The sequence below is a fragment of the Prionailurus bengalensis genome, chromosome B4 (genome assembly GCF_016509475.1).
Source record: "Prionailurus bengalensis isolate Pbe53 chromosome B4, Fcat_Pben_1.1_paternal_pri, whole genome shotgun sequence".
In the NCBI taxonomy this organism is placed as follows: Eukaryota; Metazoa; Chordata; class Mammalia; order Carnivora; family Felidae; genus Prionailurus; species Prionailurus bengalensis.
In genome coordinates, this window is record NC_057358.1 from 127,332,536 (window position 1) to 127,357,312 (window position 24,777).

At 42.8% G+C, this 24,777-nt stretch overlaps 2 protein-coding genes across 2 annotated transcripts; both read right to left on the reverse strand.

Moving 5' to 3' along the window:
* On the reverse strand, positions 1–24,337 carry RTCB (RNA 2',3'-cyclic phosphate and 5'-OH ligase). The gene is made up of 12 exons (XM_043562442.1): positions 24,132–24,337; positions 21,032–21,110; positions 19,797–19,864; positions 18,387–18,486; positions 15,216–15,372; positions 14,022–14,178; positions 12,861–13,020; positions 11,565–11,740; positions 10,887–11,075; positions 9,871–9,981; positions 5,488–5,607; positions 1–1,114 (listed from the first exon to the last, which is right to left on the reverse strand). The coding sequence occupies exons 1-12, from the start codon at positions 24,222–24,224 to the stop codon at positions 1,007–1,009; spliced, it is 1,518 nt and encodes a 505-aa protein (XP_043418377.1). The 5' UTR covers positions 24,225–24,337; the 3' UTR covers positions 1–1,006.
* Positions 6,061–8,363, reverse strand: LOC122472672 (UV excision repair protein RAD23 homolog B). Its single transcript, XM_043562445.1, has one exon. The coding sequence runs from the start codon at positions 8,019–8,021 to the stop codon at positions 6,795–6,797; it is 1,227 nt and encodes a 408-aa protein (XP_043418380.1). The 5' UTR covers positions 8,022–8,363; the 3' UTR covers positions 6,061–6,794.
* Positions 24,338–24,777: the final 440 nt, after the last annotated feature.

Sequence of the window (24,777 nt, forward strand, 5' to 3'; positions counted from 1 at the left end):
TAAACAACATATTGTAACTTTATTAGATTTTTCTATTTTACTGGCTGTTTGGACTCAACAAAGAAAGGCCTTAGTAACCTGTAACTTTAACACCTCAGGTGTCACAGTACAGAACACAAAACCTGATTGGGTGGCACAAGACCAGTCAACCTGTCACACGGCACCCACTGACATCGCAGCTGTGGTCATGTCATGTTTTTATAATAATTCAATCACAAACATAAGACATTCGGTATTATGTGAGGGTTCTTTGCTGCTGCTGTGCAAGGCATCACCCAACAACAGTTTACTAGACCAGGCCTAATTAATGACAGATACCAGCAGGTGGCACTGTGCAGGGAAGTCAAAACTCTGCCTCATATTTAGAATGAGAGAAGTCGCAAGTCTATGAAAAACTATGTCCTCTTTTGGGCTCCTATTCCTACACCTCCATACACACTCCCTGCTCAATGTGTCCCATTATCCATTCATCTAATATCCAGATAGGACTCCATGGGTACTTTCCAAGTGACAGCGGTGTTCAGGGTTTTGCTGGGTTCAGGGGAAGGGGGCAGATGTGTGGATAAATGGACAAACTGACAACAGGAGGAGGGCAAGGAGAACATTTCAAAACTCTTAGTTAATAGGATGCTCTTCACAACACCTCTCAGAATGTAAACAGAACTTGGTGTAAACAGGTTCATTCTGATGAATAAAGACTTATAGGACTGAGTCAGACAGTATTTTGGCCTATCTGCACCCCTCAACAGATTTTCCTAAAACCTGGGGACAATCAGGGAGGAAGTATATCCACCCTTTCCAAAGGAGGGCAGTGGGACTCCTCCCAGAAGGTAATGTTACAACACTGGCTCCTGAAAGCAGCAGCCACCCGCCAGCTACTTAGCAACAGGTAGTTATAGCTGCACAATTTGGAACCCGTCAGGTCTCGAGTCTGGCGTCTGAGGAGCATTTCAGTCCACCTCCATTCCGTGAGAGGCAGTGGCGTTCGGCAGCTTCGGTCAGTGCTCTATCCTTTGATCACAGCAATTGGTCTCAGTTTAATGGCCTTCTTGCTGATCCCAGCATCATGGCAGGTGTTCACCACGTCGGTCACATTCTTGTAGGACTCAGGAGCCTGCAAGGGAGGAGTTAGACATCATCAAAGTCTATTAAAATGGAATCATTGAAAGCATTAAACTTCATGTGGGATTAAAGAAATGCACATTAAAGTAATACTGAGTATTCTTTTGTCAGTCAAGTAAGGATTAAAATGATGAACGAGCTCAGTGTTGGTAAGGGTGATGGTAAGATAAACACTTCCATCCTGTTTTATATTTTTTCTGTAGTTCTCATAATTTCCCCATAGAACATATATTACTTGTATTACTAGGAAAAGCAGTAGTTGAATAAAACATACACACCAATACCCGACAGAGAAGACACGCACCAAACAATCCTGTTAGTGGTAATTATCTATGGATGGTAGTTACTGGCCATTTTGATTTTCTTTCTTTATATATTTCTGCAGTTGTCAAAATTTCTGGAACGCACATATACTACCTTCACAATAAGGGAAAGTTCTGTTCAATGCATGTATATTACTGTCAGTGTATGTGCACACATTCATGGGTACACATGTACACACACACAGTTATCTCTGACTTTCCAGCAAAACTACCACCCACCCCTCCCACCTGGTCACTGTCCTGCCACCATGAGAACCAGTTTCCTTACACATACCCTTTCTTCCTGGTCATGTCAGCACAGACGCTCAGGCCTCCTGCTGACTCCCACAGGGCTCTGCACATAGCCCTTTCTAGCTCATGTCCCATTCCCTGCCAACTTCTAACTTCCCCACCACAGCCTCTGGAACTCCCTCCAGGGAGTCATGTGCAGAATCCTTTCCCTCTTCCCCTCTTCTCTGAACATTCCCTTTACCTTCCCATTCTCGCTGAAACACAGATCTCCCCTAGGGATATTACTTCCACCTCCAACTTTCTGAAGTAGTAGCTGTTTTCCCTCCTAAATGGGGTCCTATCATTAGGCTCAGACTTGTTGTTCTTGATTCTTTCCAGACCATTCGTGCTCCTTCCTCCCTAAGTACTCTCAGCTTTGAGTCTCACAGTCATAACATTTTTCTACCCTTTCTTGATGTAGTTCCCAGCTAGACTCTGAATCACTCCCTAGCATTACCTGAAGATTTCTTGATCCTGGCTCAGTGTCCCTCTCTCCTGCTAATAATTCCAAAGGATTTCAGTATCTAGGAAGAGGATCCTTTCAGTATCTTGGCCTCTTAGTTCCCTGAGTTTTGCTCCTTCAAGTTTATTTTTAGAGAGAGAAAGAGAGAGAGAGCGAGCGAGCACGCACAAGCAGGGAAGAGGCAGACAGAGAGGGGGAGAGACAATCCTGCACTGTTAGCACGGAGCCCAACGTGGGGACTCAATCTCAGGAACCGTGAGATCATGACCTGAGCCGAAATCAAGAGTCAGATGCTTAACCAACTGAGCAACCCAGGCGCTCCGAGTTTTGCTCCCTCAGTGCTTACCTTGGCCATTCACTCCCACCCAGGGCCATACCCCAGAACTTATCATTACCAGTGATCACAACTCCTCCATAATCTCAATTTCAAGCATGTCATGCTGGTGACGACAGCTAGGTTTCCAGCTCACTCCCCTCCTGTGCTTTATCTCCAACAAGACCTGTAATCCTTTTACAACACCCGTAACAACCTTGCTTCTCTCTCACTGCACCGTACTTGCAAACCTGGTTAAAGTTAGTTCAACATCTATTTCATGCCTGCACCTGCATGGCTGAATGTAGTTGAAAAACGCCCCATCACTGAATTTAGCTCAAGTAGGCACCTGCTGCTGTCCTGGCAACCACCCAAAACTTCCCCAGGCTGATTACTATTTCTCTTAAATGGTCATCTCCTACCTTCTCCTGTAGCCTTACTCCTAGTTGCTGGTACTACTTTCTATACACTGAAAACAAGAGAAACAGCCAGAAAAGAATCTCCACAAACTCTCACCAAATCTTCCCTACCTGCATCCTACCTTCTGTCCTTTCATTAATAATTCATTATCGGAGCTCTTAGCCAAACCAAGCCCAACCACCTGCACATCCGATTCCATCTCCTCTCCTCTACCCAAGGACACTGCTCCAGTAATTCCCCCTGCTTTCCTGCATTATCAATTTCTCTTCTAGAATATTCTCATCAGGGTGCCAGACCCTGTTACTCTTCTGCTCAAAATTCTCCAATGTCTTCCCATCATCTCACTCAGAGTAAGAAGAGCAAAAGTCCTTCTGTAGAGGAAAAGGCAAGGACCCACATGATCTGGTGCCCCTGCCTCTCTGACCTCATCTCCCTCGCGGTGGCCTCCTTTCTATGTCTCGAACACCCAAGCATGACCTCGCCTTAGGGTTTCTGCACATGGCTGTTCTCTGTGCCTGGAAAGCTTGCCCCTAGATCCCCACATATACCCACACGGCCCACCCCCTCATTGCCTTCAGGTCTTCACTCAAGTATCACCCTCTACACCCTACTTAAAACTGCACCCACTTCTGATTTTTCCCTGTCCCCATCCCATTTGTACTTTATAGCACTTACTGTCATCCAACACACTACATCTTTTACTGTGTGCTTTCACAAGAAAGGGATTTGTTGGTTTTGTTCTCTGCAGCACCTAGAGCAGCACCTAACTATAGCAGATGTTTAATTGTTTCCCGAGTCAATGAAAAAATCATATGCAAAACATGCAACTAAGGAAAATACCAACTGTTAATAGAGGTTATCTCTGGCTGGTGGAATTTTACATGGCTTGTTTTCTTCTTTGCATTTTCCAAAATCTCTTAATTAAACAGGTGTTATTCTTAAAATCAGAAAAAATTAATAGTTGTTAAAAAATAAGGCTTTGTAATACTCTGTGACTCAGCCTACTTTTAGGACTTCATTCTAATTATTAAAACAGCTGGAAAAAAGCTTCATGCATGAAAACACACATTACAACTTAATTTATAATAGCAAAATCTGGAAGTCAGTTAAATGTCAAATATGGGCAGAAACTCATGATACTTAACTGGGAGACTATTTGGCAACCATTAATTAAATTATTTTAATGATCAAATTATTAATTTGATCATTAAAATAATTTAATGATTTGGCAATCATTAATAATTGTTTTATCTTTACAAGCAATACTACAGTAATGTGCTAAATTTAAAAAAGGACTACAAAATGTTTGTAAACTATGATTGTAATTAGTTTTAAAAAAAGCATTTAGGGAAAAAAAATGGCAGTCAGCATCCTAAAAAAGGAGGTAACAGTTGTGTTAGGGCACTGAGTTTCTGGATGACTACCTTTCTTTTAAACTTAAAAAAAAAAAAGTTATGGGGCGCCTGGGTGGCTCAGTCAGCTGAGCGTCTGACTTCAGCTCAGGTCATGATCTCGCAGTTTGTGAGTTCGAGCCCCTTGTTGGGCTCTGTACTGACAGCTCAGAGCCTGGAGCCTGCTTCAGATTCTGTGTCTCCCCCTTTCTCTGCCCCTCCCATGTTCACGCTCTGTCTCTCAATAATAAATAAAAAAAGTTGGGGCGCCTGGGTGGCTCAGTTGGTTGAGTGTCCAGCCTTGGCTCAGATCATGATCTCACAGTCTGTGAGTTCAAGCCCTGCATCGGGCTCTGTGCTGACAGCTCAGGGCCTGGAGCCTGCTTCGGATTCTGTGTCTCCCTCTCTCTCTGCCCCTCCCCTGCTCATGCTTTGTCTCTCTCTGTCTCAAAAATAAATAAGAACATTAAAAAAATAAAAAATAAATAAAGTTAAAAAATGTAAATGTTTAAAAAAAAGTTATGTTGTTTCTATTTCCAATATGTACATATCTGTACATAACATACATATAATTTAAACAAAATCTTGGCTCCCTTTTGAATCAAAACTATTTCCCTAAACATCTTACCCTTCCCTTTTCAAATGTGCTTTCAAATTTATTTTATTTATGTATTGTATGTATTTAGAGAGTGTACACAAACATGGGAAGGGGGGAGGAAGGGAGGGAGAGAGATGGGGGGTGGAGAGAGAGAGGGAGAGGAAGAGGGGGGGAGAGAGAGAGAGAGAGAGAGAGAACATTTTAAACAGGCGCCACGCCCAGCACGGAGCCCAATGTGGGGCTTGATCTCATGACTGTGAGATCATGACCTGAGTCAAAGTCAAGAGTTGGATGCTTAACCGACTGAGCCACACAGGTGCCCAGCTTTCAAATTTAAGTATACAGCTGTGCAAAAGAAAAGTTAAAATGAGTCAGCTCAACAATTTTTGAAGTTTAATATGTAGAAAGGTAAGAATCATTCTTATGTATTTGGCTTATAATTAATCTCCACACAAAAGACAAAGACACACTATAACTGAGGTTATTTAAAAACAAACAAATGTAATACAGCAATACTAAAAATTGTTCTGTGTAGTGGCATAAATCAGAGACAGTTTTATGCTGAATATTTATCAAAATTCACTTACCTCTTCCATAACCAGTTTGGGCGAGGCAACGCGGATTGCAATTCCCATATCTGCCAGTTTGTCCAAGACATCCTGGAAATCTAAATTACGTCGAGATTTTGCTCGGGATAACGCACGGCCCTGGATTGGGGACAGAATGAACTTCACTTTATAAATTCTGAGCTACAATTTATGTTCAATTCCAGCAATTATTTAAGCCCTTGGGATTATATGCCTTTTCCTTGACTTCTTTTAAAAGAAAAAAAAAAAAAAGAGTAAAAAAACAATCTTTTTCTGTATTCTCAACCTTATTAGGTATCTTTTGTTACGAGTCTCATCGTGTCCTTCTGGAAAACAAATTTCCACCTATACAAAACATTCAGTATTTAAAGATTCAGTTTTGTGTTTCTAACTACTATTAATTATCAATTCAATATAAATACATTGATTTTAATATAAACAGTATGTCTGTTATCACAAAAACTTTATGCTTTGTGATTTTTTTTTTTTTTTTTTTTTTTTTTTTGGTTTTAAAACTTTTACTGCAATATAACAATGAAGTAAACAGTAATTAGACACCTACCAATTTTTTCCCAAAACAAACCAAAAAAAAAAAAAAATGTAAACAGGAAAATAACTCTGCCTATACTTGTACAGCTTCTCAAATCATGTTAGAAGGGTCTCACATTTGATGATCAAGAAATTTTAAAATAGCAGTAATTATTTTCATTTTAAGAAAAGGTTCCCCTTCTCCCCTCCCCAACCCCAAGTATTTAACATGAAAGAATGGGCTTTCTTACACATTAATTCAATACGTATTTGAAGCAGCAACAAAAACCATCAATAATTTGGCATTTCTGTTTACAATTGCTCCAAAATTTTTTCAGTTTCACAAAGCCATTATCCAGTGTTGCCATGAAATAGAGACTGTAAATTCTAGGTAGCAAAGATTCTTTCTGAAACCAATGTTAAGTCAAAGAAATATAAAGCAGGGCATTACACTAAATTTCTGGATCTAGTACACTAAAAAGAGTGAAACCTAGGAAAAGTTACCTACTGTTTTATAGAAGAAATAAAGACCTGCAAAAGCTGATTTTTGGTTGTATAATATTTTACACACTGTGTGGATTTGCGGCACCTGCTATTTGAAGCAGACATGCACTGTATGTATCCCTGCCCTGTATCCTAGATCCCTCCCTCCCCACCCCCAACAATCTACTACCTTATACCAAGTATTGTGGATATGAGCCCAAGTCATCCCAGACAATCCAGTGAACAAAGTTAGTGTAATGCACTGGTGTGAAGTGTGAGATAAAAAAAAGTCCCTTTCAATCTTCATCAAAGTTTTGCTGTAGAAGAAAATTGGCAGCCAAGTTCTCATTCTTCTCACAAGCAAAATATGCTTGTATGACAAGTCCTTCAGGAAATCCTAGTGCCTTTAACCTTTCTATAGCTTCTTTTTCCTGAGGCGTCACTTGAATGTAGTTCATGTGACCACTTCCAGCTTCGGCAATCCCTCCACTGCCACCTCCGCCCCCTCCTCCTTGCCCGCCGGCTTCCTGGACTGGTTCATTTAACATCTGAATAAAATGCTCCTGGTGTTGGCTAATTTGCTGCAGTAATTGAGGGTTTTCTCGACCTATCTGTTGTAGCAATGCTGGAAGCAGGGAAGGATTCTGTTGAATAATTTGTCTCATCTGTTGAAACTGAGGCTGATTCCGTAAAAATTCAAGAGGATGTCCTCCAGGACTTGCTGTTGTGGTCGATGCTGTTGTAGTTGCTGCAGCGGCAGCCACTGAAGACTGAGGAGCCCCGGTACTAACCGCTGGAGGGGTGTCGACCACAGCCTGACTTTCTCTATCTCCCGGGATCCCCATTAAAAGATACTCCACTGCTCTGTCAGGGTTGTTGAAACTGGCTCTCAGGGCTGCAATTACTTGCTCTCGCTCATATCCCATTGACATGATCTCGGTTACCATATTCTCATAAGACTGACCTGTCACAAGTGCACTTGTTGCATCTTCAAAAAGGTTTGACCGAGAAGAATCTCCTGATGTACTGTCAGTTGATGTTGGACTAGTAGCCACTGGTGTTTCTGCTGGCTTTTCTGCAGGTTTCTCTTGTTTCGTTGCACTAGCAGGCGCAGGTTCAGAAGATGCTGTTGTTGATGCTGGAGTGATGGATGCGGGGGTAGGAGTGGGAGCCAAAGCGGGAGGAGAGGTTGGGACCTGGACCACAGCTGGAGCTGTGGTGGAGCTAACTGTGGTGGTGGTGGCAGGATTTGACTGCTGGGTTGTAGCTGGTGCTGGTGTAGTCACTGCTTTGGGTTTTGTCACCATAACCACCACAAAGTTTTTTTCATCAATTTTATATTCTTTTAGAGCAGTATCATCATTGAGGATTTTGCCTGCATAAATTAATTTTTGACCTGCTACAGGAAAGGCATCTTTCCCTTTTTCAGATTCAATCTTCTCTTTCAGTGCCTTCACCGTCTCGTCGGGGTCTATGTCGATCTTGAAGGTCTGCTGCTGGAGGGTCTTCAGGGTGACCAGCATGGTGCCGCCGCGCAGCTCCGCTGCCGGGCCTGCTCCGGGTGCTGGCCGCTGGGCGGGGTCTGTGGCCTGGCGGGGCCCCGGGGTCGCCCGCGCTCCTAGCGCACTCGGGAGGAAGGCGGTGGGGGTGGGGGCTTGTCACATTCGCCCTGCGGAGCGGCCTCTCCCCCAGCCCTGGGCCCGGGCCGCGCCGCTGCCTCCGCGACTGCGGCCTTCCCCGAGAGTTTGGGCCGCCGTGCTTCCTCACGCGCCCGGCGCCAGCCACTGAGTCCAAGAGGCACGAGGGGTCTGCGAGACAAGCAGAGAATCCGCTAGCTCACCACAAGCTGGTGGCCGCCATCAACGTGACTCCTATGCTTTGTGATTTAAAACAGTTTCTCAACATCAGCACTACTGACATTTTATTAAATGTTTATTTATTTTTGAGAGAGACTGAACATGAGCAGGGGGAGGGGCAGAGAGAGAGGGAGGCACAGAATCCGAAGCAGGCTCCATCTAGGCTCTAAGTTGTCAGCACAGAGCCCAAAGCAGGGCTCAAACCGTGAGATCATGACCTGAGCTGAAGGTGAATGGTTAACCGACGGAGCCACCGAGGCGCCCCAACACTACTGACATTTTGGACCAGATACTTCTTTGTGTAGAATGTTCAGCAGCATCCTTGGCCTGTACTAGATGCCAGCAGCAAAGCTACTCTCCCTCACTGTGACAATTAAGAAAGTGCTTCCAGGTGTTGCTAATGTATGGTGTGAGATGTGCTGGTTTTGATCACTGGGTTAAAATTAGGAATTGGGAGGCAGCTGGACATGAGAAAGGATCAGAGAAAAAGGAGGATTTAAATATTATTTGTGAAGGTCTGTCCTATAAAAGATACTTTAGTTTCCATTTTCTACTCCATCACGAGCTAAGCATTCTCATGGCTTAGAACAGGGGCTGGCAAACTGGTTTGTGGGCCAAATCTGGTCTACCACCCGTTTTTGTAAATCAAGTTTTATTGGAACACAGCAATTCCCATTTGTTTATGTATTGTCTACAGCTACTTTTTCATTACAATGGCACAAGGGAATAGTTACTACAGAGACCCCATGGCCCAAAAGTCTAAAATACTTACCACCTGATGCTTTACAAAGTTTACCGACACCTGACTTAGAATGAAAGAGGTGATATGGTAAATAGGTGTGTATGCAGTCTATGCCTGGGCTGTGATTTGCAAATCCCCCAAATCTTTTTTTTTTTTTTTTAATTTTTTTTTCAACTTTTTATTTATTTTTGGGACAGAGAGAGAGAGAGAGAGCATGAACGGGGGAGGGGCAGAGAGAGAGGGAGACACAGAATCGGAAGCAGGCTCCAGGCTCCGAGACATCAGCCCAGAGCCCGACGCGGGGCTCAAACTCACGGACCGCGAGATCGTGACCTGGCTGAAGTCGGACGCTTAACCGACTGCGCCACCCAGGCGCCCCAACAAATCCCCCAAATCTTGAGTGGACCTACCTAGTAAGGAGCAAATTATGCAAATGACTAGGTCCAGTGAATCACTGAGATAAGCTTTGATGTAAACTTGCATCAGTTAAAGTTATATCCGTTGTGCTGGTCTGACAATTTCTCAGTCTGGATTTTACAGACCTGCAGAGATGAGGAACAGTCCCTGGCGCTACAATGACTTCACTAAAGTAGAGACACTAGGTGACTTTAGTCAGTTCATTAGACAGTGTATACTATGGGAATAAATTCAGGTAGAAAACAAGACAGACCCAAACTTCAACTTTGTTAATGCTCAAATACATTTACCTATCGAAATGCAAAAAGATGATTAAATGGAAGAGAGCATTTCTACCTAAGTTTCTGTTTTCCTTACCGCTCCGTGACAAGTTGTTCCGAAGGTCTCAGTCATGCCCTGTTCAGTGCCAGTAAGAACGTAACTACAGGTGCCCATGGTGCCACCAATGAGCACTGGTTGTCCAGTGAGCTGAGGATACACAAATCAAATATAATTTAGAAAAGCATGAGCTTTTTATGCCTGAGATTTACACTTCCTCTCACATTGTAGGACTGTGGGAAAAACCTGGGCCTCTAAATATATTGTTTTCACAACTGTATTATGAAATTATTTTAATTCTTTGATAATCAAGAGAGAAGTGGAAGGGAGTGAAAATGTGAGGGCCAGGAAGGCAGCAGAAGACACACAATGTAAGAGCAAAGCCAAATCCAAACATTTGGGGAAGTGTCATTAGGAAGAACCATCCCAGGGAATGCACTCGCCCTTTTCAAGCTCTGGTTTTCTCATCTGTACAATGGGAGCAGACTAAGGGCCCTTCTACCTCTATCACAGCCAGACAGCAAGAGAAGAAGAAAAAAAAATTTTTTTCTTTTAATTTTAATCTTGCTTTCCAATCATTCAAAGGCCTTGAAAAGATCACCTTTATGGAGTAAAATAATGTCCATGCAGGACGTTTTAGACAGTCCACTGCAAGCAGATGATAGGGGGAGTCACTGCTTCAGAGAAGACTGGAAATCACTGTTCTCATGGATGACAGATTTTCTTTTCACAACTGCTGCCTTTCTCCTTATTATTTTTTTAAGTTTATTTATTTATTTAGAGAGAGAGAGGGGAGGGAGGGGGGAGAGAGAGAGAGAGAGAGAGAGAGAGAGAGAGAGAGAGAGAGAGAATCCCAAGCAGGCTCCACACTGTCAGCGCAGAGCCTGATGCGGGACTCCATCTCACAAACTGTGAGATTATGACCTGAGCCGAAGTTGGATGCCCAACTGACTGAGCACCCAGGCACCCCAGCCTTTCTGTTTAAATTCACCCATGTTTAGAGCCACCTAAATCATGCCCCCATGGCTTGAAACCACAAATGGCTTAGTACATACTTGGTAATCAACAGCAATAAGGGGATGGTGAGGAGGAAAAGCTCGGGTGGATCCCTTCCTGTGCACCAACAGTGTCCGTTCCTTTCCATCCACCACGTGCTGTTCGACTTTGGCAATATTGTGAGAAACATCATAGATCACGTGTAGGTCCAAGTCATCAGGAGTTGTGTTGAAGACCTTGGCAAAAGCCTAAGGGCAAAAGCTTGAGTTAAAAGCAGCCAGAACCAGCTTTTTAGAACTCACCTAACTGATTTCAGCTCATCTGTTTCTGAAGGGAGTGAGGGGTTTAAGAGCTCAAATACAGCAGTATTATTAATCTTCACATAAAAGACAAAAACCATGTTTTACACCACATCGCAAATTCCACTCTGTAAATTCCAATGCTGGTTGAAAAGCTGCTGGGCTACTCTTGATCCCACCCTCAGAACTTCTTCCTCAGCCTTCTAGTCTTCGTGGATGGCACTTCTATCCTCTCTGCTGCTCAAGGCAAACTCTAGGAACAATTCTGGCTCTCTTCCCTCATTCCCCGTGCCTGATTCCCTGCTGATTTGGTTTCAGGAGACACCAAGAGCCTGGACATTCCCAATATTTCCAATATTTGTTACATTTTGAAAACCAAATTCTATAAGCTCTGTTTTAAACTTCACCGTGAGTAACAGAAGAGCACTTCAACTGTACCTGACGGGTTAAGAAGGTCATGGAAGAGCGGTTGACCCAGGCATAGTTCCCAGCAGCTGCCATTCCCTTCAGGTAGTCCTGACCCTCTGGGGAAGCGATCCGAGCACAAGCCAATTGCCGGTCGTTGACTATGATCTTGTCTCTCTTCATGGCTTTTTCCATAGCAACCAGTGCATCTGGACAAGAGAGAAGCAAGTCTGAACCAGCCAGTTTTCCCTTTGTAATTCAGATTGCAGAAAAGCAGGCTATACTCAAGCCCATTCTTTGAAAAGCAAAATGCAACTTTCCCTTTGAAGTGTTTCTAAGTTCATCTTGGTCAAGACATACTTATTAGGCATCTTCTGTCAGAGCTGTGTGACCGAAGCTACGTGGGCTGCAAAGACACCACCTTCCCTCCAGGAACTTTTTAAGAGGAATGAGATGTGCACTCAAACAGCAACAATATGATCTTAGTTATTCCTTTCTTGGCATGAGAATGTATGAATAGAAGCAGTAAAGTACACTTTATTACCATCATGGTTTTTAAAAATAATCTTTCAATGACTTAACAGAAAAGAGTTGGAGACAGGTTGCTAGAACTGCAGAAAAACCAAATTCATGACGAAGTGCTCAGAATACTCAGTAGAAAGTTCAGTATTACTAGTCAATGCTCCATATATTTGCTAGATTAAAGATTCTAATGGGTCAGTCTGGCCCAAATTATTAAATTCCCATAGGATGAAACGTGCATAGAAGGATGAACTATATAACATGCAACTTAAGGTTAGTTATAATTTCCATGTGTCTACATACCTTTCCACATATTCATAAATCCTTTCACACAATCATCAGAGACTTTGCTGCTATTCCCCTGCCTCCTCTTTTGTCCGTGTTGTCTTTTGGCCATGAATGTCCTTTGTGCGTGATTGTCCAAACTGCAATAGTATGTGTTCACGCCACTCCCAAAATCTTTTTCCTACAGACTCTAGATCGACTCTTCTATAGCATTTTATCAACTACTATCTTTTCATTTTAATCAACGTGACATCTCTTTCTTGAGATAATTTGAGGGCAGGTCCTTGCCCATTTCCTCAGTGAATCCACCGTGATACTTAATCTTGCACTATAGGTACGTTAAGACATGTTTGTATATGTCATAAATGTATAAACACTTTACATATACTATTTCATTTAATCTTCAACATGACGTGAAATAGTAAAACCTACACAGTATGGTTTGAGAGCTTTCTCTCTTAAATCTCTATTTCCATAAACGCATGTTTGAGCACTAAGTCAAAACTCAGGTCCAGAATATACCTGTGGCTACTTGGTGGCCCAAGCCTCTGCTTCCGCTGTGGATCATCACACACACCTGTCCCTTATGGTCAATGCCCATTTTCTTAGCAGCGTACTCATTGAAAATCTCATCCACAACCTGGATTTCTGCATAGTGGTTTCCTGCTCCCAGGGTCCCCAACTGCAAAAGTAAGAATGATAAAAACAGCTTCAATTCTGCTTTAAAAAAAAAAAATCCATTTAAAAAGCAAATAGGTAAAAACAACCAGTAACAAAAAATAATCACAATGTTTTATATAACAAAGACATTTGAGCCTTAGAAATGCTTCATGCATTTAAAGCAATACACAGTAAAAAATATGGTACAGTAGTTCTTGGAAGTTTACTGTATCATTATCTGCTTGAAGTATGCACATATAAAAAGCTTCATAAACCAAAACTCAGACCATTAAAGGGTTCATAGGACACTTTAAACATCGTGGAGAGAAAGGTCAAATTTTGGGATGAACTCTGGTGAATGTGGACTCCTACACAAGGTCCAAATTCAAATGTTTTTTTGAAACATCAATGAGTTCACTGACACCTACCACTATCCACCACTGAAAGAACATGTTCCATAACTGGAATTAACAGATGTAGGGACCATGGAATAGAAGTGCTGGAAGAGTCTTTAGAGGGTGTCTAGTTTTAACTATTCCAATTTTCAGGTAAGAAAACCGACCCAGAGAAGCAAAAGAGACTTGCCCACAGTCACAGCGAATTAGTGGCAAGCCATCCCAATTAGCTGTAGATTTCAAACATGTGGTATATTCTGATCACATGAACACCATAAATTGACAACGTATGTCTTCTCACTTTAGGCTCCAGAAAATTCAGCCAAATCTGCAGATTGTCAAAGTATGTTCATACGCAATTTGGGCATACATTTTAAGCCTTATAATCATATCCCACTTTTCTCACATTCATTTCTAATTCAGCACACTTTGTTTTATTTTATGAACATCTGCGAGATCCTGATACCTTTCCAAAAGAGTAACAACAAAACATAAACAAGTTTGTGTTCTTTTTGATATACTGTAAAAAAAAAAACCCTGGGGATTATATTTGCCACATAGAAGACAACTTTTGCCCTCAACAAAAATATATGGTAAAAATGAGCATGTTGTTCTTCCAAAGTGTTACCTGAGGAAGGCCTCTTTTCTTAGCCCTTGCGGAGACCTTATTGGGATCGGCCTGCAACATCCTTCCGTACTCCTCACAGTGCTCCTTGTCTTCAGCCCAGGCGTAGCCTTCCCTCAGGGACCAGTCCACACCCATCTCCAAGGCCTCCTCCAAGTCTCTGAGCGAGTAATAAGGTCTGGTCATTTCACAGCCAAGGCAGAGCAAAAGCTACGATGACCACATCTCAACAGGGTAGAGGAAAGCAGTCCCATTCACTATCTGTCACCTGCGTACCAGACACTGTGCTGGATGCAAAGTTTATGCTCTCAGCAATTCCAGTATTTTGAGGAAAGCACTTACGTGAATAATTGCAACATAAAATGGTAAGTGTCGGGGCGTCTGGGTGGCTCAGTTGGTTGAGCATCCCACTTTGGCTCAGGTCATGATCTCACGGTTTGCGAGTTCGAGCCCCGCGTCGGGCTCTGTGCTGACAGCTCAGAGCCTGGGGCCTGCTTCTACTTCTGTGTCTCCCTCTCTCTCTGCCCCTAACCCACCTGCATTCTGTCTCTCTCTCAAAAATAAATAAACATTAAAAAAAAAAAATAGTAAGTGCCATACAAGAGATATTATAGTTTTATTATTTTAAAAAATTTTTAAGTTGTTTCTTGTTTGCTTGTTTTGTTTTTTGTTTAGAGAGTGAGTGTGCCAGCAGTAGAGAGAGCTTGGGATTCTCTCTCTCCCTTTCTCTCTCAAGATAAATACACTCTAAAAAAAATTATTTATTTAAGAACGCTCACCCAACATGGGGCTCAAACTCATGACCCTGACTAAGCCAGCCAGGCACTATGATCTCTTTAAACCTCAGTTTCCTTTTGTGTAAATTGGGAATAATACCAGGTTTGCTATCTAGATGAAATGACAGGATATACATACACTATAGCACAGCGCCTTCCATGTGGGAAGTGCTCAATAACTGTCAGTTGGTATTATTCTATTATAAATTCTTTACATCAAAAGCTGTTCTAATGAACATCTGTTGACTAATGTCTCTAATATATGGGCAGGACCTCATGCTTAAAAGAACAATGCATTACCACTTCCTAAAAAGTGACTGAATAATCCCCATCTCCTCAGCGTCCTACATTAGATATGAATTCGAGGGTCATTGTGGTTATTTTCTTTCTCACTCTATTTATTGGAAAGTTGTCTTCTTACTTGGCATTCATGGGGATGACACCTTTTGATCCCACCCCAACAGGAATGTGGTCAAACATAGCCTGGGCAAGCTGCTCCTTCACTGGCTGGACATCGCTTTCATCTAAATTGGTTCTGAGCAAGCGGACACCGCAGTTGATGTCAAATCCGACACCACCTATAAAACAGAGAAAGGTTAGTCAAAGATCAGCAAAACCAGGTAGTTGAACAATGTTATCTGTGGTTTCTCACCAATAATACAGGGTGTGAAAGACAGCTATTCTTTCAAAGGTTAACTTAAAACATTTTTTTTTTTAGTCTTTACTTTTGAAAGAGACAGAGTGCGAACAGAGGAGGACCGGAGAGAGAGGGAGACACAGAATCCAAAGCAGGATCCAGGCTCTGAGCGGTCAGCACAGAGCCCGACGCGGGGCTCACACTCACAAACGCGAGATCATGACCTGAGCTGAAGTCAGACACTTAACTCACTGAGTCACCCAGGCGCCCCAAGGTTAACTATTTTTTTAAGGAACCCACAAAGTAGGTAAAGTCTGATGGCATCAAGATGTTTAAAATGATGTACATACTACAGGTACTTGGTGGGCCAGGAAAGTGGTAATGAACAATGAGTGTCATCTAGGCTAGAGATTAAAATGGGAATTATATGCTTCTCTTTTTCTGTGTATCATTCTTATTGGGGGTTTATGAATTCTATTAGCTTTTTCAAAGGGCCAGTATTTGGCCTTGTTCATCCTTTCTACTATATATCATTTCATTAATTTTGTTAATTATTGCCATCTTTCTATCTTTTCTGGGTTTGTTGTTCTTTAGCTTTTTGAGATGGATGCTTAGATTACTGATATTTCAGCCTTTCTTCTTTTCTAATTTGTACATTTAGGACCATGTGTTTCTATCTACATTTGGTATTAATAATAACCCAGTTTTTGGACAGTATTTTTTATTAACATCAGTTACAATTATTTTATAGTTCCCATTACGATCTTTTTTGGACCACATGGGTTATTTATTTATATTTTATTATTTATTTTTAGAAGTTTATTTATTTTGAGAGAGAGTGGAGGAGGAGCAGAGAGAAAGGGAGAGAACCCCAGGCAGGCTCTGTGCTGTCAGCACGGAGCCCTACGTAGGGCTCGAACTCACGAACTGTGAGATCATGACCTGAGCCAATACCAAGAGTTGGGCGCTTAACTGACTGAGCCGCCCAAGGTCCCCTATTTATTTATATTTTAGAGAGAGAGAGAGAGACAGACAGACAGACAGACAGATAATGCGTGCCCATGAGGGGTGGGCAAAGGAGAGAATCTTAAATAGGTTCCACACTCAGCTCAGAGCCTGACACCGGGCTTGATCCCACAACTCTGGGATCACGACCTGAGTCAAAATCAAGAGTCAGACACTCAACCAACTGAGCCAGCCAGGCGCCCCTGACCTGTGGGTTATTTAAACACACATGCTTACTTCGTAAATATATGAGATTTCCCCCTAGTTTTTGTTGTTGTTAATGACTTCTAACTTAATTCCACTATAATAGGTAATACCTTCGGTACCAGGAGTACTTAAGCGTGGTCCAGGAAAGCTTTAAGGTCTGTAAGAGTAACTATAATAATGCTGGGGCATCTAGGCAGCTCAGTTGGTTAAGCATCCAACTCATGATCTCAGCTCAGGTCTTGATCTCGCGTTCATGAGTTCAAGCCCCATACTGGGCTCCATGCCGGGCATAAAGCCTACCTACTTAAAAAAAATTAATGCTATGGGGCCCCTGGGTGGCTTGGTCAGTTAAGCGTCCAACTCATGATTTAGGCTCAGGTCATCATCTCATGGTTCGTGAGTTTGAGCCTCTCATCAGGCTCCACGCTGACAGTGCGGAGCCTGCTTGGGATCCTCTCTCCCTCTCTCTCTGCCCCTCCCCCACTCACTCTGTCTCTGTCAAAATAAACTTAAAAATAATGCTAACATATTATTTACATTTTAAACTTTTCTCTTCTGTGCAGTTTTCCAAAGGCTACGTGACAGATGATGGATAATGAAACACATACTTGTGTGTTACTGTTTTAAACATTTCTCAGTTTTAATTTCTGGTAAGGTAAATACTGATAAAAGCCTTTGAGAACAGCCCTCAATCATTTTTCAGAGGATAAAGGGGTCGAGTCCAAAAAGTTTGAGAACTGTTTGTTGTTAATTTCAATGCTTTAAAATTTGAGACCCGATTTACGGCTCAGCAGTGTGGCCAATTTTGTGAACATTCTGTGTGCACTTGGAAAAATGTGTATTCCACAGTTCTAGGATGTACTGTGACATGTGTGCACACACACCACACGTACATATTAGAGGTCAAGGCGTCAAGTTTGCTAACTGGATTGTTCAAATCTATATCTTTACTGACTGAAATCTGCCATTACCTCAGGAGAAAAAGAGAGCTAAATGCAGCACTCACGTATCTGCACTTTTTCTCTGGTCTTTGCCTCACAAATTCTTATTGTTTCCAAAGCTTTCCTACGCTTCCAATCAGGTGTGTTTTTCTCTCTTATTTTGTTTTAAAACTTTTATTCAGCCTTTCTTGTTATTCTTGGCAGAGGATTGCTCTGAAACAAGCTTATCCACCATCGCAAAAGGCAGAACTCTCCAGATAAAACTTAAACTTTCATTTCTTTTTCAGACTCTGAAAGCAAAGACATTATCTGGTGTGAAATATTTTCAGTGAAAGTACCCCACACCAGAAAAGATATATACAACTAGACATCAATCATAATGATGACGATGAGGGCAAACACGTCCCAAACACTTCCTACGTACTTGGTACTGTGCTAAGTATCTTACACAGCTTAACTCATTCAATCCTCACGGTGATGCTACGTGGAAATAACACTGGCTCCAATTTTCCCAAGAGTTAACTGGGACACAAAGAAGGCACATAATTTGCCAGTGAAGTGTTTCAGTTCGTTCTGTAGCCAATGTCTAAAAAGTGCCTGGCACAGAGGAGGAGCCCAAATAATTTTCAATAAATGTATGCTTTACTTGATGTTTTAATAGCTTCTGAGTGCTCACAATTAATTCCCTCAGTAAATGAGAAAACAAGAAAGGATAGAACATGATGAGACTGAGAGATGTCCATACTGTTCCAGAAGGGCTATGCTTCATACCTGATGGCAGACGTGCACAGTGTGACCTTACCTGGGGATACCACTGCTTCGGGGTCATTCATATCGAAGGCTGCCATGTTCCCAATAGCAAACCCATAACCTGAGTGGACATCAGGAAGCCCGATAGATCGCTGAAAGAGAATTAGAAAATGAAATCCAGCTTTCTCAACCTGGCTCTCTGGTTGCCTGACAAGTCATATTAATTCTCAAATAGGTTATAGGCCAAAGTCTTCCCAAATCAAGATTTTGTTTTCAGGAAATCTTCTCTATTGGTGGAAAGAAGTGTAAAGTCTCCTAATTATAAAGCTAGCTATAGCAAAAAAACTCTTTTTAATAAACTCTGACCATTAACTGAGGTAACAGAAAGCAGAAAAGCCTCAATGTAACATGATATAGGATGGCCACATACTAACTTTAAGGTAGTATTACGTTTTTTTTTTTTTTTAAGTTTATTTTGAAAGAGTGCACAGGAGGGGAGGGGTAGGGGGTGGAAAGAGAATCCCAAGCAGGCTGTGCACCATCAGCACAGAGCCTGATGTAGGGCTTGAACTCATGAAGCGTGAGATCATGACCTGAACTGAAATCAAGAGTTGGACACTCAACCGACTGAGCCACCCGGGTGCCCCTAAGGTAGTGTTACATTTTAAAGATAATCTTTAGACACGAACAAATTGTGGTCATGTCAGGCTAAATGAAGGGAAATAATCTGATTTATACAGATCCTTAGTGCTTAAGCAATCACAGGAAAATATAATCCATTTGATGGTAGGCATACTGTATACTGTCTATATCTGGGGCCTGGAAATGGCCCTGATCCAGGAAGAATGCAGGTCAAACATGGTCAGGACATATGGAGACACCTAGACACTTAAAAAACGCACAAGCCAAGTGCCAGCACAGTAAATGGTATAAAGACCTCAAAAAAAGTCTGTTGTAAGGATTTAATATCTTCTTCTGATGGTAGAACCTGAATGTCACACTGTGGAGGGGGCCCCACTTGGAGCTCCACCGGGCCTCCCTGTTACCGCCACCACCCTCCTTTTCCAGTCATGTCTACAACAGCTACATTGTCCTTTTTTCTGCTCCACAGTCCTAACCCTTAAACTTCCGTCCATTCTTTCTCCAGTCATCCTCTCGAATGGGGCCAGAGTGAAACTTTCAATGTTGGTACACTGATCCAGGAATAATGATGGACTGTGACAAAGAAACAAGAAAACAACACTACTTCAAAGGTTTTTGAATGCTTACAGATTCTAGCAAAAGGGAACCGAAACTGAGATGTTATCCAGACTCAATTACTTAAGTCCCACGGTTATTTCTACATGTTTGAAAGTCACTGTCTAAATGACACCACTATCAGTTATATGTGGCCAGTCATCCACTCAGCAAGTTTTTAGACGAAGAGAAATATAAATGATTAAAACTCTGAACATGGACTCACATGAACAATCCCAGGCAGGGCTGCCACATTGCCAATTTGTTTCATGGCTGGCAGGAAGCCACCAACACCTGAAGACAAAAATTCAATATTAGAAAAGGAGACACGGTTGATTTTTAGCATTCAGGATATTCATGTTTCTAGCTTGCATGAAATGAAGGGTAGTGGTTAGGACTACCAGAACAACACAACATGAAAGGATGTTTGAGATGAAGGGGGAAGGCAGCACACACGAAGGAAGGTAGTGAGGTCAATCACAGGGATTAGAAAAATGGCGTCAGTGTTCTGTGCATACCACGAGAAGGGTACTTGCAAACGCTGTACTGGGAAATGTAAAACAACTATTAAATTTTATGTTGCCCATGTAAAAAAAATGTATTCTTTCAACAGTTTATATTATTTACCAAAAAAAAAAAAAAATCAACACTGGATTTACTGTAAGAGACAAAGTAGGGCAATGTGGACAAGCTGGGAAAACACTGCATTGAGAGGCAGGGGATAGGGGGCTCTAGGCCCAGCTCTGTCACTTGGTTGGTGTGTCACTGTAGGCAAGTCAGGATGTCCTGGTGGGGAGAGGAGTGGGATTTAGTTTGTCGAGCTGAAAATAAAAGGGTTAAAACTAGGTTCCATTTTTGTATCATCACCATTAGAGCGTTACATTAGAGCTTTATACATTTATCTGTAAACATTACTGCAGTTCTGCAAGATAAATGTAATAAAATTCTCTTTTATAGATGAGATTAGCTGAAGTTCAGTGAGGTTACTCAGTGTACTGGTTAAGAATATGGACTTTGGAATCAGATACTCTTGGCTTTGAGTTCTGGCTCTGTTACCAAGAAGCTCTGCAATCCTGGACAAATTGAAACTACTTAATGTCACTGAGCCTTGACTTATGCATGTGTAAAATGGAGGTAACATCTTCCTCTTAAAGTGACTCTGAGAATTACATGAGATCATCTATGTACAGTGCCTGGCACACAGTAAGTGCACAATAAATGATAGCTTTTATTGCCCAAGGTTAGCTGAGAAACCAACCAGGTCCACCCAGCTCCAAATAGTTTCTAGAAAGCCAGGTGGCTAACAATGTGATCACAAATAAGTAACAGGTTTTGGTCTCATTTAAGTCTTGATCATCAGCTACAATACTTTTGTATTTTAAATTATCACTGAGTTACTATTTTCAGACCACAGAGAAGACACTATTTATGTGGCCACACGTAAAACTCTAATGTACTTACCACCACCTCGACAGGCATTTCTTAATTCCTCAAACATTAATTTTTCCAGAGCATCATTCACATAGAAAACTCCTTCAACCTGGTACCAAAGAAAAGGAAAAACTATGTCTGAGCACATGCCCAGTGTCTAGGCAATGGATAGAATATAAATACTGTATATAATACTTACTTTGCTTTATTCTTTATAAAACACTTTCTCATTACCTTAAGCAAGCAGAAAACTTCCAAAGATTACAAGATGTTCCTATCTTTAAATATATTTTAATGTTGCAACATTCACAAATTATTTTGTTTTTCTCCTGCTCTCGAAGCCATATTTTAGAATTCAACAGGTAGGAGCGCCTGGGTGGCTGAGTTGGTTGAATTCCTCTCAGGTCATGATTTCATAGTTCGTGAGGGGCACAGGGTACGTGAGTTTGAGCCCTGCATCGGGCTCTCTGCTGTCAGCACAGAGCACGCTTCAGATCCTGCCCCTCTCCTGCTCGCTCTCTCTCAAAAATAAATGTTAAAAAAAAATTCAACAGGTAAAATATTTTTTGCATGTGTGATAAAGCACAGTCTTCCAACTATGCTCTAAGGTCAAAAGTCCTACTGCTCTTGTGCTTCTAAGAATCAGTGGGTCTTGATAAATAGATGAATTAAAAAAAAACCCAAAAGATTCTAAACATAAAAATGCAGTCATCTGACCTTAGTGTACTTTGCTCGTGCTTAAGACAATAGCACATTACACTTTATTGTGTCCTATGCTGATCTACAGATCTATACTTAGGTAAACAGCAAAAATTTAACATGTAGCTACGCAGCTGTGTGTTTAGTTCTATAATCTATATAGTTAGTTTTAAGAGGATAAAAAAGCTTGATAATAGAACATAAAAAGGCAATGGGGGACATAATTATGTAACACCAAAGGCCAGAACATTTTTATCAAAGATCAAATATTATGAAGGAGCTGCCCACTAATGGATAATGGATAAAGACTTAACACTTAATCATCTGGACAAATCTCTTTCTTTTATAAGAGGATTTCTCCATGAATAACACTACTAGTTGAAGGAAAATGTCTCCAGTACAATTTTCTAAGTGTCACATTTATTTTTATACACATATATCTTAATGGCTATTTATTTTTGAGAGACAGAGTGTGTGTGTGCATGTGCATAAGCCGGAGAAGGTCAGAGAGATCCCAATCCTCTGCTGTCAGCGCAGAGCCCGATGTAGGGCTCGAACTCATGAACTGTGAGCTCATGACCTGTGATGAAATTAAGAGTCGGACTCTTAACTGACTGAGCCACCCAGGTGCCCCATATGGGCCACATTTATTAATTCACCAAACATTTACCGAGGACTCATGCTTCAGGCACTGTACTGGGCCACTAGGGGAGAAACAAAGAATATGAAAGATCCCATTTTTGAGGAATTTCCAGTCCAGGATGCAGCCCAGACTAGAAAATTAAGAGTACCACGAGGCAACTGCCATGACAGGCGCGTCCCATGGGAGAAACTGATGCAGAAGTGGTTCAGCAGCCTAGGGAGCCCGCGGAGGTTTCACGGGTGCTCACTGTTTGAACTAGCGTTCAAAGAACAGGGACATGACCTGAGCTTAGGAGACACTTAGGAGACAAAGGAGGCACAAAGATGACAAAGGTGGGAGGGGGGTGTTTTAGGGAAGAGGATTTTTAGTGCAGCCCAGGGGTCTTAAGGGAGGAACGGAGATTAAGTAGGATGGGGCAATCTCTGTGAAGTCACTAATCTCAATGAGAATGGGAATACAATTCAGGGTTAGCAGAAAGGTCTGTATCTTCTTAGGAGCAGTATATGGAGATTTCAACTCACTTAGGCGAGAAGTGGTGGTGAAGTGTTTGTTGTACAAATAGTTAAACCACAAGTGCCTAGCAAAATGAGACTTGCTCCTGGGCAGAATCGGCAGCCGCGTGTTGTATCACAGGTCAAGCCAGAATCACTACCAGACACGGACAGTGTGTTACCATGATCATGCCATGGTTAGTTCCTATTCCTTCTTTCAGGGAACCAGATTCCATCAACAGGAACTGGCTAAATGGAAAACAGCCAAAAAAGAATCTTAGGACCGGAGCTTTTTTTCTCTCCTCTCCGCGTCTAGCTAGGTGCTTTGCTCAACGGAGGACACTCAGGAAGTTTTGATGTTGAGTAAAAGAGTGAAATGGCTATCAGGAACTTTTACCAAATCACAAACCTTCAATACACTTACAAGGCACCTTAAGGGATTTCAGAAGCTATTTAATAACATATGCACCAAAAGCTTACAAATGCCTTTTTTCCTTCACTTTAATGGAAGATAATAGACACAAATGGCAATGAAGCCCGAGAAATACAGTTGAGCCCGGGCTTTCACACTCCCTGGGACTGGGTCCCCAAGTCTCCGTCGGGAATACATCACTCCGCTAGAGGAAAGCGAAGTAAAATGGGTATCGAGTCCTGGCTGGGCTTCTTGCTGGGGGGGGGGGGGGGGGGGGGGGGGTAGAGGAAGCCGTGTCACCACCGATCCTTAGCGAGGTGATTATTAAAAACAGGCTACCCTGACCTGTGAACTTAAACTGCTGTGAGACACAAAAACGTCTCATTAAAAACCCACACAGAACAGTGAAGGCTAACAACTTGCTTCAGCGTTCTGTAAACGTCACCCAGATGACCAGCATGACTCAGGAACGGAGTTCGTGTCCCAGCAACTCCACCCCGGACCGGCTGTGCCACCGGGTAAAAAAAAAAAACAACAACCCACTAACGTCTCTGAAGCTCGGGAGTGTAACATCTTACGGGGCGTTTTTGAGACTTCTGTGTCAAAGCGCTTCGCAAGCGCCGATTTCGTGTTCACGTACATTTCCCAGACACGCTCCGCTCTGCTGGTCCTCGTGGCCTAGGGACCGTTCCGGCCGGGAGGTGGGGCCGGCCGGACGGTGGGGGTGGGGGCGGTCGGAACACTGCCGGGGGGCAGGGGCGGCCCGGGCGCTAGCTAGGGGTAGGGAGAGCGACGGGGAGGCCGGGCCGGGTGGGCAGGGAGGCGCCGCGGGCCCCCAGGCGAGAAGGCCCCGCCACCCCACCGGCTCCTGCTTCTCCGCCTCACCTGCATGTTGGGCACGAAGCCCTTCTTGATTCTCCAGCAGTTTTTATTGATCTTTTCCAAGAACTGCAGCTCATCATTATAGCTGCGACTCATGGCGGCGGCAACGGTGGCGAAAACTCCCGGCTCCGCTTTGAAGAGCTACTGCCGCGCTGTCCCGCAGCCTGAAGTACCACCTTCGCGCAATCAACGCGCAGGCGCGGCCGCTTCCGCCGCAGGACCGGCGACGGCAAGCGCCGAGGCTCGAAACTCGTGGGAACAATCGCTTACCTCGAGTAAAATTAGACTGCCCTCTAGTGCTTACCTTTTCGGATATTTACTTGTCCTTCTCTTCCAGGTTTAAAGCTAATCTAAATGCAGTCGTTTTAAGTGAGATCTAGTCATCCTTCGTTTTGGAAGTGCTTGTCTGGATCGGGCCCACCTGCTGTAGTGAATATCTGCCTGGGGTTTACATTCCCAGCAGAGAGCGGAAGAAGATATCTAGACATGAGAAACGTGTCTTGGGGCTCCTGGGTGGCTCAGTTGGTTAAGTGTCCGACTTCAGCTCAGGTCATGATATCACGGTTCGTGAGTTCGAGCCCCGCGTCGGGCTCTGTGCTGACAGCTCAGAGCCTGGAGCCTGCTTCAGATTCTGTGTCTCCCCCTCTCT

Excerpts from the sequence above, each read along its gene's own strand:
- LOC122472672 (XM_043562445.1), bottom strand. The coding sequence starts at position 8,021 with ATGCTGGTCACCCTGAAGACCCTCCAGCAGCAGACCTTCAAGATCGAC.
- RTCB (XM_043562442.1), bottom strand. The coding sequence starts at position 24,224 with ATGAGTCGCAGCTATAATGATGAGCTGCAGTTCTTGGAAAAGATCAAT. Across the intron at positions 15,373-18,386 it reads CGAAGCAGTGGTATCCCCAG|GTGGTGTCGGATTTGACATC; the intron begins GTAAGGTCACAC and ends TCTGTTTTATAG. Across the intron at positions 13,021-14,021 it reads AGAAAAGAGGCCTTCCTCAG|TTGGGGACCCTGGGAGCAGG; the intron begins GTAACACTTTGG and ends TTACTTTTGCAG.